The sequence below is a fragment of the Rhincodon typus genome, chromosome 7 (assembly GCF_021869965.1).
Source record: "Rhincodon typus isolate 14 chromosome 7, sRhiTyp1.1, whole genome shotgun sequence".
NCBI lineage: Eukaryota > Metazoa > Chordata > Chondrichthyes > Orectolobiformes > Rhincodontidae > Rhincodon > Rhincodon typus.
Window position 1 is genome coordinate 80,761,593 of NC_063338.1, and position 14,702 is coordinate 80,776,294.

Consider the following 14,702-nt stretch of genomic DNA (forward strand, 5'->3'; position numbering starts at 1 on the left):
GTGAGACATAACAGCAACAGGATTTTACCATGGTGGAAACTAGCATAATCCGAGGCAGCAGGGCATGTACTCACGTCATTCAAAATGTCCCCACTCTGTTTAGCTGTAACATAATCAATTCTGTCAGTCACTGGTGTAAATTGGAGAGTATCCGCTTTCGTCCGGTAATTTCTCTGTTGAAAACAATAGAAATTATTAACTAAAAGCATAGAGATTCCTTCTGTTGGTGCAAAACCAGTGCAAGCATGATGGATTGAACTGTTTTCTAACAATGCTGAACAGATTCAAGTATGATTCCAAATTCAAAGCCTCCCTCATGGAATGATTTACTTCAATTAGTTGTATGGACAATGAGATTGCCATTCTTATCATTACTTCCTCATATAAAGTCTCTCCCCACAGACCGCCAGCTGGGTGGGAATGCTTTCACCTGCTTCCAGTCTTATCAATCTAACTGTAGCCCATTCACTTGTAAAGGTTTCTCTTATTGCTCCTATTATCTTCACTGGTGTTTCCCAAGTATCTATCTTTGGACCCACATATTTCTGATCTACATGCTGCCACTTGTCAATATCAGCTGACAGTATAGAATCACAGAATCCCTACAGTGTGGAAGCTGGCCATTCAGTCCATCAAGTCCACACCAGCCCACTGAAGAACATCCCACTGAGACCCACCTCCACTACCCTATCCCTGTCCCTGTAACTCAGCATTTCCCTTGGCTAATCCACCTAGCCTGCACATCTCTGGACACTATGGGCAATTTATCATGGCTAATCAGCACATCTTTGGATTGTAGGAGGAAATTAGAGCACCCGATGGAAACCTATGCAGACACGGGGAAAACATGCAAACTCCACACAGATAGTTGCCCGAGGGTGGAATCAAATGTGGGTCCCTCACGCTACGAGGCAGCAGTACTAACCACTGAGCCACCGTGCTGCCCTATAATGTTAGTTTTCATGTGCATCCTGATGACCCTCAGCTGTATCTTATCAAAAACCCACTTGCTTTCTCCACCATTGTTAAATTCTCAGACTACATGTCCCACATCCAATAAGCAGAAATTTTCACCAATTAAACATTGGCAAAATTGAAGGCTTTGCTTTCAGCCCACATTCTAAATTCCATTCACTGCTACTGACTCCATTCTTCTCTCTGGCAACTGTGTAAGGCTTAAATCAGTCTGTTTTCAACCTTGGTAACATATTTGGCCCCAAGATGAGCTTCTGTTCACATAGCCATGCCATCATTCAGGCTGTATATTCCCACTTCTGCAACAACTTTCTTAGTTGTTCAGGGGAATGGGTGTTGCTGGCAAGGCCTGCATTTGTTGCCCAACCCTAAGGTGGTAGTGAGCCGTCTTCTTGAAACTCTGTAGTCCATTTGACATAGATATGTCACAGGGCTTTTAGGGAGAGAGTTCCAGGATTTTAGACCAGTGGCAGTACAGTTAATTCCAAGTCAGGATAATTTGTGGCTTAAAGGCCTTCTGCTGCCCTTGTCCTTCTAGGTTGTAGGGATCATGAGTATGGAAAGTAGTGCCAAAGGAGACTTAGTGTGTTGCTACGATACATCCTATATACAGTAGACACCACTGCCATTGTGTGTCAGCGGTAGGGGGACTGAATATTGAAGCTGGACAATTAAGGTGCTGGTCAGAGAACTTATCTGTCCTAGATGGAGTCAAAATTCTTGAGCATTGTTAAAATGTTACTTATCCAAGTGAAGTTTATCTTGTCTCAGTTCATCTGCTGCTGAAGACCTCCTTCATGCCATTTTTAATACAACACTAAATTTGAGTACGTGGATACTGTGGCACATCATAATTTTTAAACACTTAGAAAATTATGCAAGCAGAAGATTTTCAGCTCAATTTGATAAAATCTAGTGGTGACAATTAGTTGAAGAATGCCTTTAAATGTTGTAAAAACACTTGGGACTAATTTCTATTTTTGCAACTTGTGTGTTATTCTGGCAAATTTCGCAGTACAAAAATAAAATCACCATTGATTTCAAATGTAGTATGAATGTGTGGGTCTATAATGGCCATGCAAGTTAATTCTGGCAGTTTATCGATGAAGCAATGAGGCTGAAGATTATGCTTGTGCATTATGGATGCATATGGACATATCCATGACAGATCAGTGTAAAACATACGTGAAAATAGCAAAATGCATCATTGGCATAGCTGTCAGTGCCCGTTTTACCAAAGTGAGAGTCATTATTTGTGCACTACATTATGCTGCTGATCATATGATGGGAGGGATCTCTTATACTTACATCACTTAAAATGTCCTGGGCATGCTTTACTTTCTTAACATCTACAGAATCTGTTGCAATCCATCCAATTCCACGCATCCATTCCATATCTGATTTGTAATTGACCTAATGAAAAGAAAATGAATGATTCTTATTTTTTTCCATTTCTGAATTCTCAGTGACGATTATCTGCTATTAGAAACTTATTAATACTCTATATTATTTCAACTCTTTCCTTTTCTCTTCCAAGTTCTATGTTGTACTCCATTTTACACACATGAGGAGAAGTGAGTGCCAGATAGATTTTTAACAAAGATATGTTTTTAAGTATTGGGATGGATGTGAGGGGGAGATTCAGATGGACAACCTGGAAGTTGGGATTTAATTCCACATGTTCCCCCTCTGGTGATCAGCCTGGTTGATGCATTTGGCCTCCAGTAAGATAGGGAGGACTCACAACCAGGTGTATTTTGGAGTCATCTGCAAACTTACTAACAATACCGCCGATATTCACATCCAAATCATTTATATAAATGCCAAAAAGCAGTGGACCTAGCACCAATCCTTGTGTCACAGCCCTTCAGCCCAAAAATCAACCCTCTACAACCACCCTCAGTCTCCTATCTTCAAACCAATTTTGTACCCAGTTGGCTAACTCCCTCTGGATCCCATGTGATTTAACCTTGTTATGCAGTCAACCAAGTGGAACCTTGTCGAACGCTTTGCTGAAATCCACAGAGACAACGTCTACTGCTCTGCCTTAGTCAATTTTCTTTGTCACGTCTTCAAAAACCTCACTGGATTCATCTAGCTGGTCCAGTTCTGTTTGTAGTCAATGGTAACCCCCAGGATGTTAATAGTAGGGGATTCAGTGATGGCAACACCATTGAATGTCAAGGGGAGATGATTAGATTGTCTCTTATTGAGGATTGTCATTGACTGGCATTTGTGTGGCACGAATGTTACTTGCCACCTTTTGGCCCAGGTCTGCATATTGTCCAAGTCTTGCTGGATTTGGATGTGGAATGCATTATTCAGGTACTCAGGGTGAAATTTCAAGACAAAAAAACAAACATCAACATTTACTTTTACTCACATCACTTTGCAAATTATACGCTTTCTTTGCCTGGATCACATCATTCTGGTCTGGTAGACAGGTCCATTCATGTAGGTAATGCCTGTAGTCAATCTCACTGACCCGTCCCTGACATATCTTGCCCATTACGATGTCCATCATGTCAGCTGGCACATTAATATTGGCCTTCGTTTTCTCAAATTCCTTCCTGTACTCCTTGTTGCTCTGCATCTTGCCTACATGCATACACCAAACCATTTTGGGGTCATCGTACATGTCACGGCCTCCGATGTGGTGACCAAGTTGCTTGCGATAGATTTCTTTATATTGGTACTGGGGGAAAATGCAGAAGGATATCAATTTCACTTGGTATTTTAACTTACTGTAGAATAATTAACGTGTCTTGGACTTTAGCTGGTAGATTAATTCTATGCACGACAGCGCATTATTGCAAAATCATGTATCCAGAAGAATGGATTCCTGAATATCTTGCTCTTTCTAACTATCAGTTTGGAAGCCATCTTCACAAAGCCACAGCTGACAAGACCAGATACATAGACCGGGGCAATTTGAGAGTTTATTAGAATGGTGAGGGCCCTGATTGGGCAGGCAGGGATGGTGGCGAGAGGAGTAGGAGGGATGATGATGTTGAGCAGGTGCGAGGTTGGGGGAGGGGAATAAGGCTGGAGATGGGGTCTTGATTTTGGCTTGGGGTTAATCTGAAAATGACTGACAGTACCCACTTACCAATGGGGAAATCCTACTCACAATTAAGAAAATGTTTGTGTTGTCCAATCATTTTGCATGGATGAGGGAATTCTAGCAGTGGTTGGGAGAGGTCTTGAGCAGTTGGGGAGGAGGCGAGGGTGGTTGGAAAGGGGTGGGAGAGGATGTCTAGGAGTTTCAGTCATAGTCAATAGGAGCAGACAAATTGTGGGGAAAAGTTGAATGAGTATTTTCTTGTGACACGAAAGACATTTGTGCTCTTCCTTGCCCATGTGTAATGCTGTAAAGGCACTTAAATCATAGCTTCAGCTCTTCACACATCCTTCTAGTTGTCAGGTTTCCTGAGGTTTGGGAAGCCCAAACAGCTCAGCAAAACACTTAAAAGATTGAATAGGTGATAAAATGCAGCCTCATTATGATAAAACAAATTCGTTGATAATCACCTTTCATCCGACCTCTGCTATTGTTCCAGGTATTGAGGTGGCTTGGGTTCATGTTTTGCTTTTTATTGTTTAACTTCTGATGTGACACTGACCCACCCTGTTTTGATGTTAAGAATCAATCCCATAGCTCTTCATTAATTTCATATTAAATTAATAATTTTATGCTGGAATTGAAATTTAAAAGTTATTTTTAAAATAAGATATTAATTAATTGCAGAATAAATGTTTATCTATGAGATCTCCCCACCTCCTTGACCTGACACAACCTGTCCATCTTCTCTCCCACCGATCTGCTTCTCCCACCTCACGGACCAATCCCCACCGCTCCCTACCTGCACTCACCTATCACCATCCCACCTACCTTCCCCAGCCCCACCCCTCCTCTCTATTTATTTCTGAGCTCCCTTCCCCCTCCTCCATTTCGGAAGAAGGGTCCCGAGCCAAAACATCAACTTTCCTGCTCCTCTGATGCTACCTGGCCTGCTGTGTTCCTCCAGCTCCACACTGTGTTATCTCTAATTCCAGCATCGGCAGTTCTTACTATCTCTAGGCTAAAATAAAAACTTTTTTTTACAAAGATACTTGTTTCGTTCCTTCTTCTGCACTGTTTCTCATTCACAGACTAGATATTTATGATATTTCATGCAAATTTTACAGTTTATAAAAAGTTTCCTTCCTTTTTTTCCCAAAATGTGATAATCCCATTGTTATGCTTGGATTTCTGTTTACAATTATGGACTCAGTAAAGTTTGGAACAATGTCTTATCATTCAGATACATTTGTCTACTGTTGCACTTTAATGCTGCTTTACCCAATGATTTTGTGAAGTTTCTCAAAATTGCAGACACAATCAGACATGAATCAGAGAAAGAGATAGAAACTAGTATGCTGTTAAAGCTAAATGGGAGCAACATTTATATCGTGTACACTGTCAATGCAGCAGTTTTCAATGGTGTTCTACTTAACTGATAGTCTTATATCTAATCTGATAATACTCAATTTTAATATCAATAAGGATAGATTTCTGAGACAGATAGCTTTGAATGACACAGGGATTTATTTACTGGTCTAAGGGAAAAATATATCAACGTGTGTTATTAGCTTGATCTAATTTATTGTGGCATAGTCTAAAGTAAAATAGCAAACTCTTATGACAAACCTCTGTCTTAACCATGACGTGCATTTTAATTAAACCTCAACAAAATGATAGAGAGAATCTCACCACTAATCTCCATGAAATTCTGGTCTCTTTAAGAAAAGATATACGTGCATTGGAGGTAGTACAATGAAGTTATGCTATTTAGTCCCTGGGGTGAAGTAATTGTCCTATGACAAGAAAGCTTGAGTAAATGGGGTCAATACTCTCTAGTGGATTTAGAAGGCTGAGGCCATCATTTCCTAATGTTCAAGATTCTGAAAGAGCTTAACAGGGTAGATGATGAGAAATTGCTCCCATTGGTGTGGGAAACCAAAATAGAGGACAATTCCTCAGGATAATGGGCTGAGGATGAGATGAGGAGATATTTATTCATGCAAAGCTTTGTAAAACTTTGGAATTCTCTGCCCCAGATAGTTGTGGAGTCTCCATTATTTATGACTGGGTAGACACTTTTTGGTCTGTCAGGGGATCAAGGGATATGAAGAGTGGGCAGAAACTGGAGCTGAAAACCAAGATTAATGGTCTGGCTAGTGATTGTACAAAATGTTGCGGCAGGCTCAATGACCATATGGTCTGCACTTGCTCTAATTTCTTTTGTCCTTGGAGACATTTGCCTATCTAGAATTTGACTACTTATACAACCTGTCATTCTGATAAAATAACAATATAAGTGCATGGTACTAAGTTTAGTTCCCTAGTGGATCTTTTAGAAATGGCTGGTGCCATTTTATGCATAGTCCACATAATGCATTTGTGATTATGTCCACAAAAACTTCAAAGTTCACTCAACAATTCATACTTACATCACTTGCAATGTTTCGAGATGCTTTAGCATGTTGGATGTCAATGGCATCAGCACGATAGTCAATGCTTTTCTTTGCATCTTCCCAGCCCTCCTTATAAAGTTTCTGTAAAGGAGAATCATTGGCATTCATTTCACAACGTAAGTACTGCAGTTTGCTTTAAATAGTCTGTCTAAATTGAGATAAATTTCCTTCCAGCAAGGTCACAACATTTCTTAAAAACAGTCAATGACTGACTTTTGGGGTCAAGTAGTGTTATATAAGATGGCTGTACAAACATTTAGTTTATTTATACGCATGACCTTTGTCTGAAAATGTAACACCTTTAAAATAAACAAATTAATACTTCCATTAATATAGGAATTATGTGTCATACCGATATTGAGACTTTTAAAAAATATATATATAAAAATACAGCCATTTAATGGACCTTTTTTTATTCATTCACAGGATGTGGGCATTGCAGGCTAGGCCATCACTTATTGCTTGTCCCTAATTGCGCAGAGGGCAGATAAGTGATAAGCACATTGCTGTGGATCTCAAGTCATGTGTCGGCTCGACCCGGTAAACATGGCAGTTCATTTCCCTAAATGACATTAACAAAACTAGATGGATTTTTTCCAATGAACATTTTGTGGTCATAATTAAATTCTTATTTCCAGATTTTTATTGAATTCAAATTCCACCATCTGCCATGGCAGGATTTGAACCCAGGTCCCCAGAACATTACCTAGGTCTCTTGATTACCAGTCTATTACAATACCACTCCACCATTGCCTCCCCTTAAAAATAAAAGTACCTTACTGGTTAATTCAGCAGATTATTGAATTATGTTTGTGGATAATTAGATATTTTACACTTACCTGACTAACATTAGCAGCATTGGATTTAGCCAACAAAATCTCTGGTGTATCAGGAAGGACGTGAATCTGTACCTTGTCTTTTTCCCAGGCTTCCTTGTATTTTCCCTGTACCATAACAAGCAAATTTTTAAAAAAAACAATGTATACTTAGTATGTAGTCAGTTTAAAATAAAGTGGAAAGCACAGGACCATTAATGATTTTAAGTGTCTTACAGCACTCAGTTGGTTCGCATTGATTTTAGCTTGGACTATGCTGGGATCATCAACAATGCTGGTGAAACTGAATCTATCCGGGGGCTGACGGTAGTGACGTTCACTAAGGATCTCCTGGGCTTTCTGCACTTTCTTAACATCAAGAGAATCATGTGGCATCCAGCCACAGCCACGGATCCATTCCATATCAGACTTGTAAAGCAACTAGAGAAAAAGTCAGAGAAACATAGGTCACAGACAATAAATTGGGCATCAGATTAATCTTATTAATTAATATGTACAATTAAAAACAGGATCAATTAGGACAGCCAATTACATTTGTTCAGTAAAATATATGAACACCCATCACTGGAACTGCCCCAGCTGTATACCTGCCACATTCTCTGATCTTTTAATTCTGGTCTCTTGCATATCCTCACATTTTAATTACTCCATCAATGATGGCTGTGCATTCAGTTAGCAAGCCTCCAAGCTCTGGACTAAAGCATAATATGCTGATGATGGAGATCTGAAATAAAGGCAGAAAGTGCTGGAAAACTCATGGTTAATGTTTTGAGTTCAACATGACTCCTTTTTGAAACAATTCCAAAGCAGAACATTGGACTCGAAATATTAACTCTTTTCTCTCTTGGCTTATTCTACCAGACCTACTGAGTATTTCTGGCACTTCCTGTTTTTCTTCCCCAAACAGTGGAATTCCCTCCCTGCACTCTCTGCCTCACTCAAAAAAGAGCTGTAAGAAGTACAAATGCTGGAAATCAGAAACAGAAACAGAAACTGCTGGAAAAACTCAGCAGGTCTGGCAACATCTTGTAAAATCCCTACAGTGTGGAAGCAGGCCATTCAGCCCAACAAGTCTACACTGCCCTCTGAAGAGCATCCCTCCCAGACCCATCCCCCTACCCCTGTATTTCCCATGTCTAACCCACTTAACCTAAACATCCCTGGACACTGCGGGCAATTTAGCATGGACAATCCACCCACCCTGCGCGTCTTTGGACTGTAGGAGGAAAGGGAGCACCCGGAGGAAATCCATGCAGACACAGGAAGAATGCGCAAACTCCACACAGACAGTCACCTGAGGGTGGAAGCAAACCCTGGTCCCTGGTGCTGTGAGGCAGCAGTGCTAACCACTGAGCCATCATGCCGCCCTGTGGGGAGAAATCAGAGTTAACATTTCAGGTCCAGTGTCTCTTTTTCAGAACTGAAGTTCTGAACTAGAAGAAAGGTCACTGGTCCAGAAATGTTAATTCTGCTTTCTCTCCACTGATCCTGCCAAATCTGTAGAGCTTTTCCAGCAACTTCCATACATTGCTTCTGCCTCTCTCTATCACTCTCTTCCTTTCAAACCTGTTTACCTGCTTATGCAGCTCAAATTTGTGTCTTAAGGCATTGAATGTCTCCATTTTTAGAAGAGAAATTGGAAGAGGCAAATATAAAACCAAGGCTGCAAGTCTAAAATGTTGCAGGACCAGATAGACCTGAGAGTATAGTATATGTACAGAGCAGATGGCAGGGCAACTAGGTGGTTAATAGGCATATGATTTGCTAGGTTTCATAAATAGAAGCATGTACCAAAACTATAAAATCAGAATGATATTTTATAAAACACTACTTTGGCCTGAACTGGAGAAGTGTGACTAATGTTGGTCATAATACTTGGGAAAGAGGGTGAAGATAAGTTAGGAAATAGATCCACGGCTGCAGTTAAATGGATAGATGGGAGGATCTCCTTAGAGAAATGAAGATTGGCAGAAAATTGATAGAAGTAGTCAAAATCATGAAGGATTCATAAAGAGTAATGAAGCAGGCCTGGGGGAGGTGAGGATACAATTCAAATTGACTGAAACTTCAAGAACTAAACACCAGCAATATAAGGTGAACAGCAAAAGAACAAATGGCGATATGCGTAAAAACTTTTTACTCAGTGAGGGGTTAGGTTCTCAAATGCTCAAAATGCACACAGGATTGTGGCTGAGGTAGATTGAGATATAACTTTCAAAGGGCAAAATAACAAAGTTGCTGGAAAAGCTCAGCAGGTCTGGCAGCAACTGTGAAGGAGAAAACAGAGTTAACATTTCGGGTCCGGTGACCCTTCCTCAGAACTTTCCAAGGGAATTGGGCAAGTACCTCAATTGCAGGATTGTGGGAAAAGAGCTGAGGAATTCAATTTTGCAGGGACCTGGTGCAAATAAGCAAGGTTGAATGTACCATACAATGATAAGGCTCTTGTGAAATGCCTTGTGATATTTTAAAGTTGTATGTAAATACAAATTGGTCTTAATTTATGATATTCTTTGTTGGTCGTTCCAAAATTGCACATGCATTTTGATGTCTTGTAGGTACCACCTTGTACTATTAGTTGTTGGTGGCTTAGCTTTGAAAAACTCAATAGCTTTAAAATTACTAAAACAAGAAAGTGGTTCAGTGTTTAGTCTGTGATTCCTTTCCATCAGGATATAGAGAATTTATCTTACACGATTGATATCTCTGCTAAAATATCACTAAGTGGAAAACACTTGAAACATTTACATGCCAGAGATTGTTGGTTAATTGTTCAGATGCACTTTCTTCCTTTAACTCAGCTGGAAAATAAGTAATGCTAATATCTTAATGGGTGGTTGGAATCTACTGTTCTTAAGATCTAAGATTATTATTTTTTAATAATTAATAGCCAAATAAATATTTTTACTGAAGTGGAAATATATTAATACTTACATCACTTTGCAGATCGTAGGCCTTCCTTGCCTGGATCACATCGTTCTGGTCTGGCAGACAGGTCCACTGATGCAGGTAATGTCTGTAGTCAATGTCGCTGACCAGAGTCTGGCATTTCTTGGCCAACAGGATGTGCAGCATGTCGACTGGCATGTTGAACTTGGTCTTTGTTTTCTCAAAGTCCTTCTTATATTCTCTGTCACTCTGAATCTTGGCCATGTGCATGGACCAAACCATCTTTAGGTCATCTTGAACGTCACGGCATCCAATATGGTGACCAAGCTGCTTGCGATAGACTTCTTTGTATTTGTACTGGTTATAGGAAAGAAGAATAACTTTAATGCACATTACCATCATTAATATCATAGATATTAAAGTGAGACACTGCAAAATTGCTTGCTTAATGTTATCTTCCTTCACTTTCAGCGCTTAGAATTACGCGAGATGCAGAATTCCTCAATCGCCAAATTATGACTTGTCGTCTGCTTCTGAAGTACATCAAAATTAGTCTCTGTACATCTATTTATTTTTAAACAGATATATTCACAAAGAAATAGAGTTCTGAAATTATTATTTTTAAGCAAAATTGATATGCAGCATTAAGCCTTAATTTGTTGCCAACATAATGGTAAGGCTAATCACACCAGTCAACGGTGAATATAGCACAATATCTTCAAACCAGGATCAAATGCATGGTTAAATATGAATATCCAACAGTATGCTGGCCTTAGTTTCCCTAATTTCTTTAGAAGTAGGCTGTGCTTACCCATTAATTAAGAACTAAATTTGTCAGAGAAGCTTAAGTCTTGGCATTATAGTTGTAAGTAGCCATTTAACAACATGATAAAGTGATTATTGCTTTCAATGCTTCTCCTGTACCCAAAATTAACCTTTACAATAGTGGAGTCTTTTAAAATATCAAATTATGATTTTTACAGTTTTTCTTTCTTTTCCTAGCTGCTCATTTTTAAATTTCTCTTAATCCAATCTTAATTTATTATGCTTGATTTCTCTTTCTATACCTGATTTAATACTGAATTTGTCGAGTTAATTTACTATTTTTCTCAGTCCTTTCTCTGTTTATCTCCCCATTCTTCTTCCCATTGTTTAAGGAGATGCCCTTTTGATTGTGCTGGTCTCTTGGCCCCTAGATGTCCTGTTTCACTCACTACTCTGTTATCGGCTTCAGTTTTCAGTTACGTTTTGAGCACAAAAAGCTGAAGAATCTGGAGCAAATCTAACTAACCACATGGACTTTTCGATGCTGCTATAATACAATCTTGCCTTTTAGTATATGAATGGAAAAATTACTTCAAACCAATATGTGACTTAAGCAATACCTTAAGAATTTAATCATAATTGCTCACTGCATGAGCTCACTTACATCACTAGCAATTTCTCTGGAAGCTTTGGCAGCCTTGATTGAGATGGCATCGTTCCTTAGGTCATAGCCATCCTTCTTAGATTCTTCCCAATTGAGTTTATATAGTTTCTACACAGCAGAAAAAGAAGGAATGAGATATCATTCAAAGAGAGAGCATAGATAGCAAGTCATTATGAACTCAAAAAGCACTCAATCCACCCCATTCCCACTGGTCCAAAACTCACCAGTCCCATACTTGCAACCATTGTGAACACCTTCAACTCCGGCACCCATGTCCCTCTACTGTTCCCACTCTCCCACTGGCCTCATGTTCACTGCTCACCCATAGCTAAAATTAGCATTTGTATCTGTTCAAAAGCTTTTCTTTTTATTCTCAAGTTTTATTAATTCCCAGTTAAAGCTAATAAAGCAATATCAACTGGAATTATTGTAGCAATTACAAAATTTTGCTTTTGACCAGAAAATTCTGTCCTTATTGTGTGCACCATAAACTGACTGACAAATCAATCTACAAAACAGTTCACTTTAACATGAATGAAGATTATTGTAAATCAAGTTGCCAAAAACAAATCTCAATATTACCATGGGTACTTCCAGTAGAGATGATCTATTCTTGACTTTTTGCAAAAAGATCACTAAGAAGAGGTAGGATCAGGGTGGCACAGAAACTGAATTAAAGATAGCAATGGAAAATCTCCTCTTCCCAGATCTTTGTGATTATTTGCTCAAGTTTGCTATGCAGCAAAAGGCATACGCAAAGCACCGAGTGGCCTATTCATGTTCCTTATTTTTTATATATGTACAGATCAAACATTAGCCACAATCAGATTGAAAGGGAGAGCAAGTGAACTGAATGCTTATTCCTGCTCCTATTTTTAATGCACATGTTTTGATCAATGCATGCACCACATAAACCAGAAAGTAGCAGGTCTTGGATAACAAGGTGTAGAGCTGGATGAACACAGCAGGCCAAGCAGCATCAGAGGAGCAGGAAAGCTGATGTTTTGGGCCTAGACCCTTCTTCAGAAAATGAAGTAGCAGGTCTTGATCTCTGGTTCATAGTGGGTTAAATATTCTCAGATGTGATATATATAGGAAGGCCTCAAAATATCTCTAGTTGGGGGAATATAGGCCTGTTTTGACCTTCTTTGTTACTAACTAAGGACCCCACTGGGAATTGTCTGACTGGGTAATTAATAGTCTCTGCATCACAAATACTGTTGAAGTATACATTTCCATTTCTGCAGAACCTTACAAGGAACTCCTACTATTCTGCTTGTTGAGGTATGACATTGATTGAACTAAAAACACCCTGCAGGAGGTTCCTTAAAACGAGTAGGTATATTTGTTGGGACATTAGTCTTCATAATTGTACAGGAACACTTGCATAGCTTTTACCATAAGAGTTACAATTCACAACAAAGGTAATTGCCTAATGAAGGTAAAGACAAAAAGTGGAAATATGATAACTATGTGCATCTCACCAATTAACAAACAGATGCGAAATATTTCTTACCGAACTGATGTTGGCAGAGTTCTGTTTAGACAACACCATCTCAGGTGTATCATTAGGAAGATGAATTATGAGTTTGTCATTCTCCCAAGCACTATGGTAGAGGCGCTAAAGATAAGGGAAAGAGTCATTTAATTTTACTTCCAACAATAATCTGACAAAACTAATGTTTGTTTAATCTTTGCAATAAACTCTTATACACTATTTGCAGCATAGGTTAGAGAGAAGTATGCATTTAATACATGATAAGAACGATACAACTTTTAGCTAATGTAGGTTTATGCAAATAAAATACATGGGCTATTAAAAGAGAATGTCAATTGCAGTGATGTCAAACAAGTAGCACAAACACAAGACATTTTGTTTGAAATATTATCTGCCCTGCATAATCTATATAAACTGAACAATTGGAATAAATTTCTCACCTGTTGTTAGTTTTAAATCTGACAAGAGATAATTTTTTGTTAAGCAAATGCGGTGAGAGATAGGGGCGAATGGCAGGTATGTGGAGTTAGGCCACAGATCAGCCATGATCTTATTAAATGGCAGAACAGGCTCAAGGAGCTGAATGGCCTACTCCTGATCCTATGTTTTAGAATACTGCTTTTAACTAGATGGGATATGGAATAAAACCTGCAAAGCGGCCCATCAGAATTTGCATATGAGAATGCTACTCGGTCTTTACAGAGCTAGGAAAGTAAAAGGTTTTCTCCGTTCATCTGAGGCTGAGCAGAACAGTGCAGACTGGAACAGAGAAACAATTATTCTCTGAAGTCCTGCAAGCTCTTGTAAATGACACGAGGAGCACTGAATTACTCTCTTCAGGAAAACCAGCACATGACCAAAAATCATCAAAGTACATCAGAAACAATGGCAAGTTCAAAAGAAAGTTTTGCACCAGCGCCCTGGAAACAGAAGTGACCTAGAACAGTTGGAGAGGATCCTTAATGATGGTAGTACTTGCCAATATAATTTCCTTATCTCAAATACAACTTAGAAAGGAGACCGCAGACAGTATTGAAGAAGGGGAAAGAGATAGACACAAGAATATAGATAGAGAGAAATGAAAAGAGAAAGAAACAGAGATAGAGAAATAGAATTAAAGAGTTATGATAAGAGTGATACTTGATTGGGATTGAGTATCATGAAAAGAATTGCTGAGGTGGTGGGAAAACATCTATTATTCAGGACAGAATTAATGTTCACATGGACAGATATGAGTTGATTCAGAAGGATCAGCAGGGATTCGTCCAGTAAAACAATGTCTAACTAATTTGCTAGAGTTTTCATGAAGAAATAACAGGAAGGCTTGGCAAATTGGTGGAGTGGGCAGATAAGTGACAGATGAGATTCACTGTAGAGAAGTGTGTAGTGATACAATTTGATACAAAGGACTTGGAGAGTATAAAACAAAAAGGCACCATATAAAATAAAAGGTATTGTTCTAAAGCATTTTGTACTATCAGAGATAGTAGGAACTGCAGATGCTGGAGAATCTGAGACAACAAGGTGCAGAGCTGGATGAACACAGCAGGCCAAGCAG

General features: G+C 39.1%; 1 protein-coding gene across 1 annotated transcript in view; it reads right to left on the bottom strand.

The window, feature by feature from the left end:
- The window catches only part of neb (nebulin), a 255,644-nt gene that overhangs the window by 107,517 nt on the left and 133,425 nt on the right, over positions 1-14,702 (bottom strand). The window contains exons 70-78 of the mRNA XM_048598817.1: positions 13,163-13,267; positions 11,647-11,754; positions 10,263-10,574; positions 7,545-7,748; positions 7,332-7,436; positions 6,469-6,573; positions 3,359-3,670; positions 2,284-2,388; positions 75-173 (exon numbers count right to left, since the gene is read on the bottom strand). Of these exons, the coding sequence (XP_048454774.1) occupies positions 75-173; positions 2,284-2,388; positions 3,359-3,670; positions 6,469-6,573; positions 7,332-7,436; positions 7,545-7,748; positions 10,263-10,574; positions 11,647-11,754; positions 13,163-13,267 (1,455 nt within the window). The remainder of the gene's footprint in view (positions 1-74; positions 174-2,283; positions 2,389-3,358; positions 3,671-6,468; positions 6,574-7,331; positions 7,437-7,544; positions 7,749-10,262; positions 10,575-11,646; positions 11,755-13,162; positions 13,268-14,702) is intronic.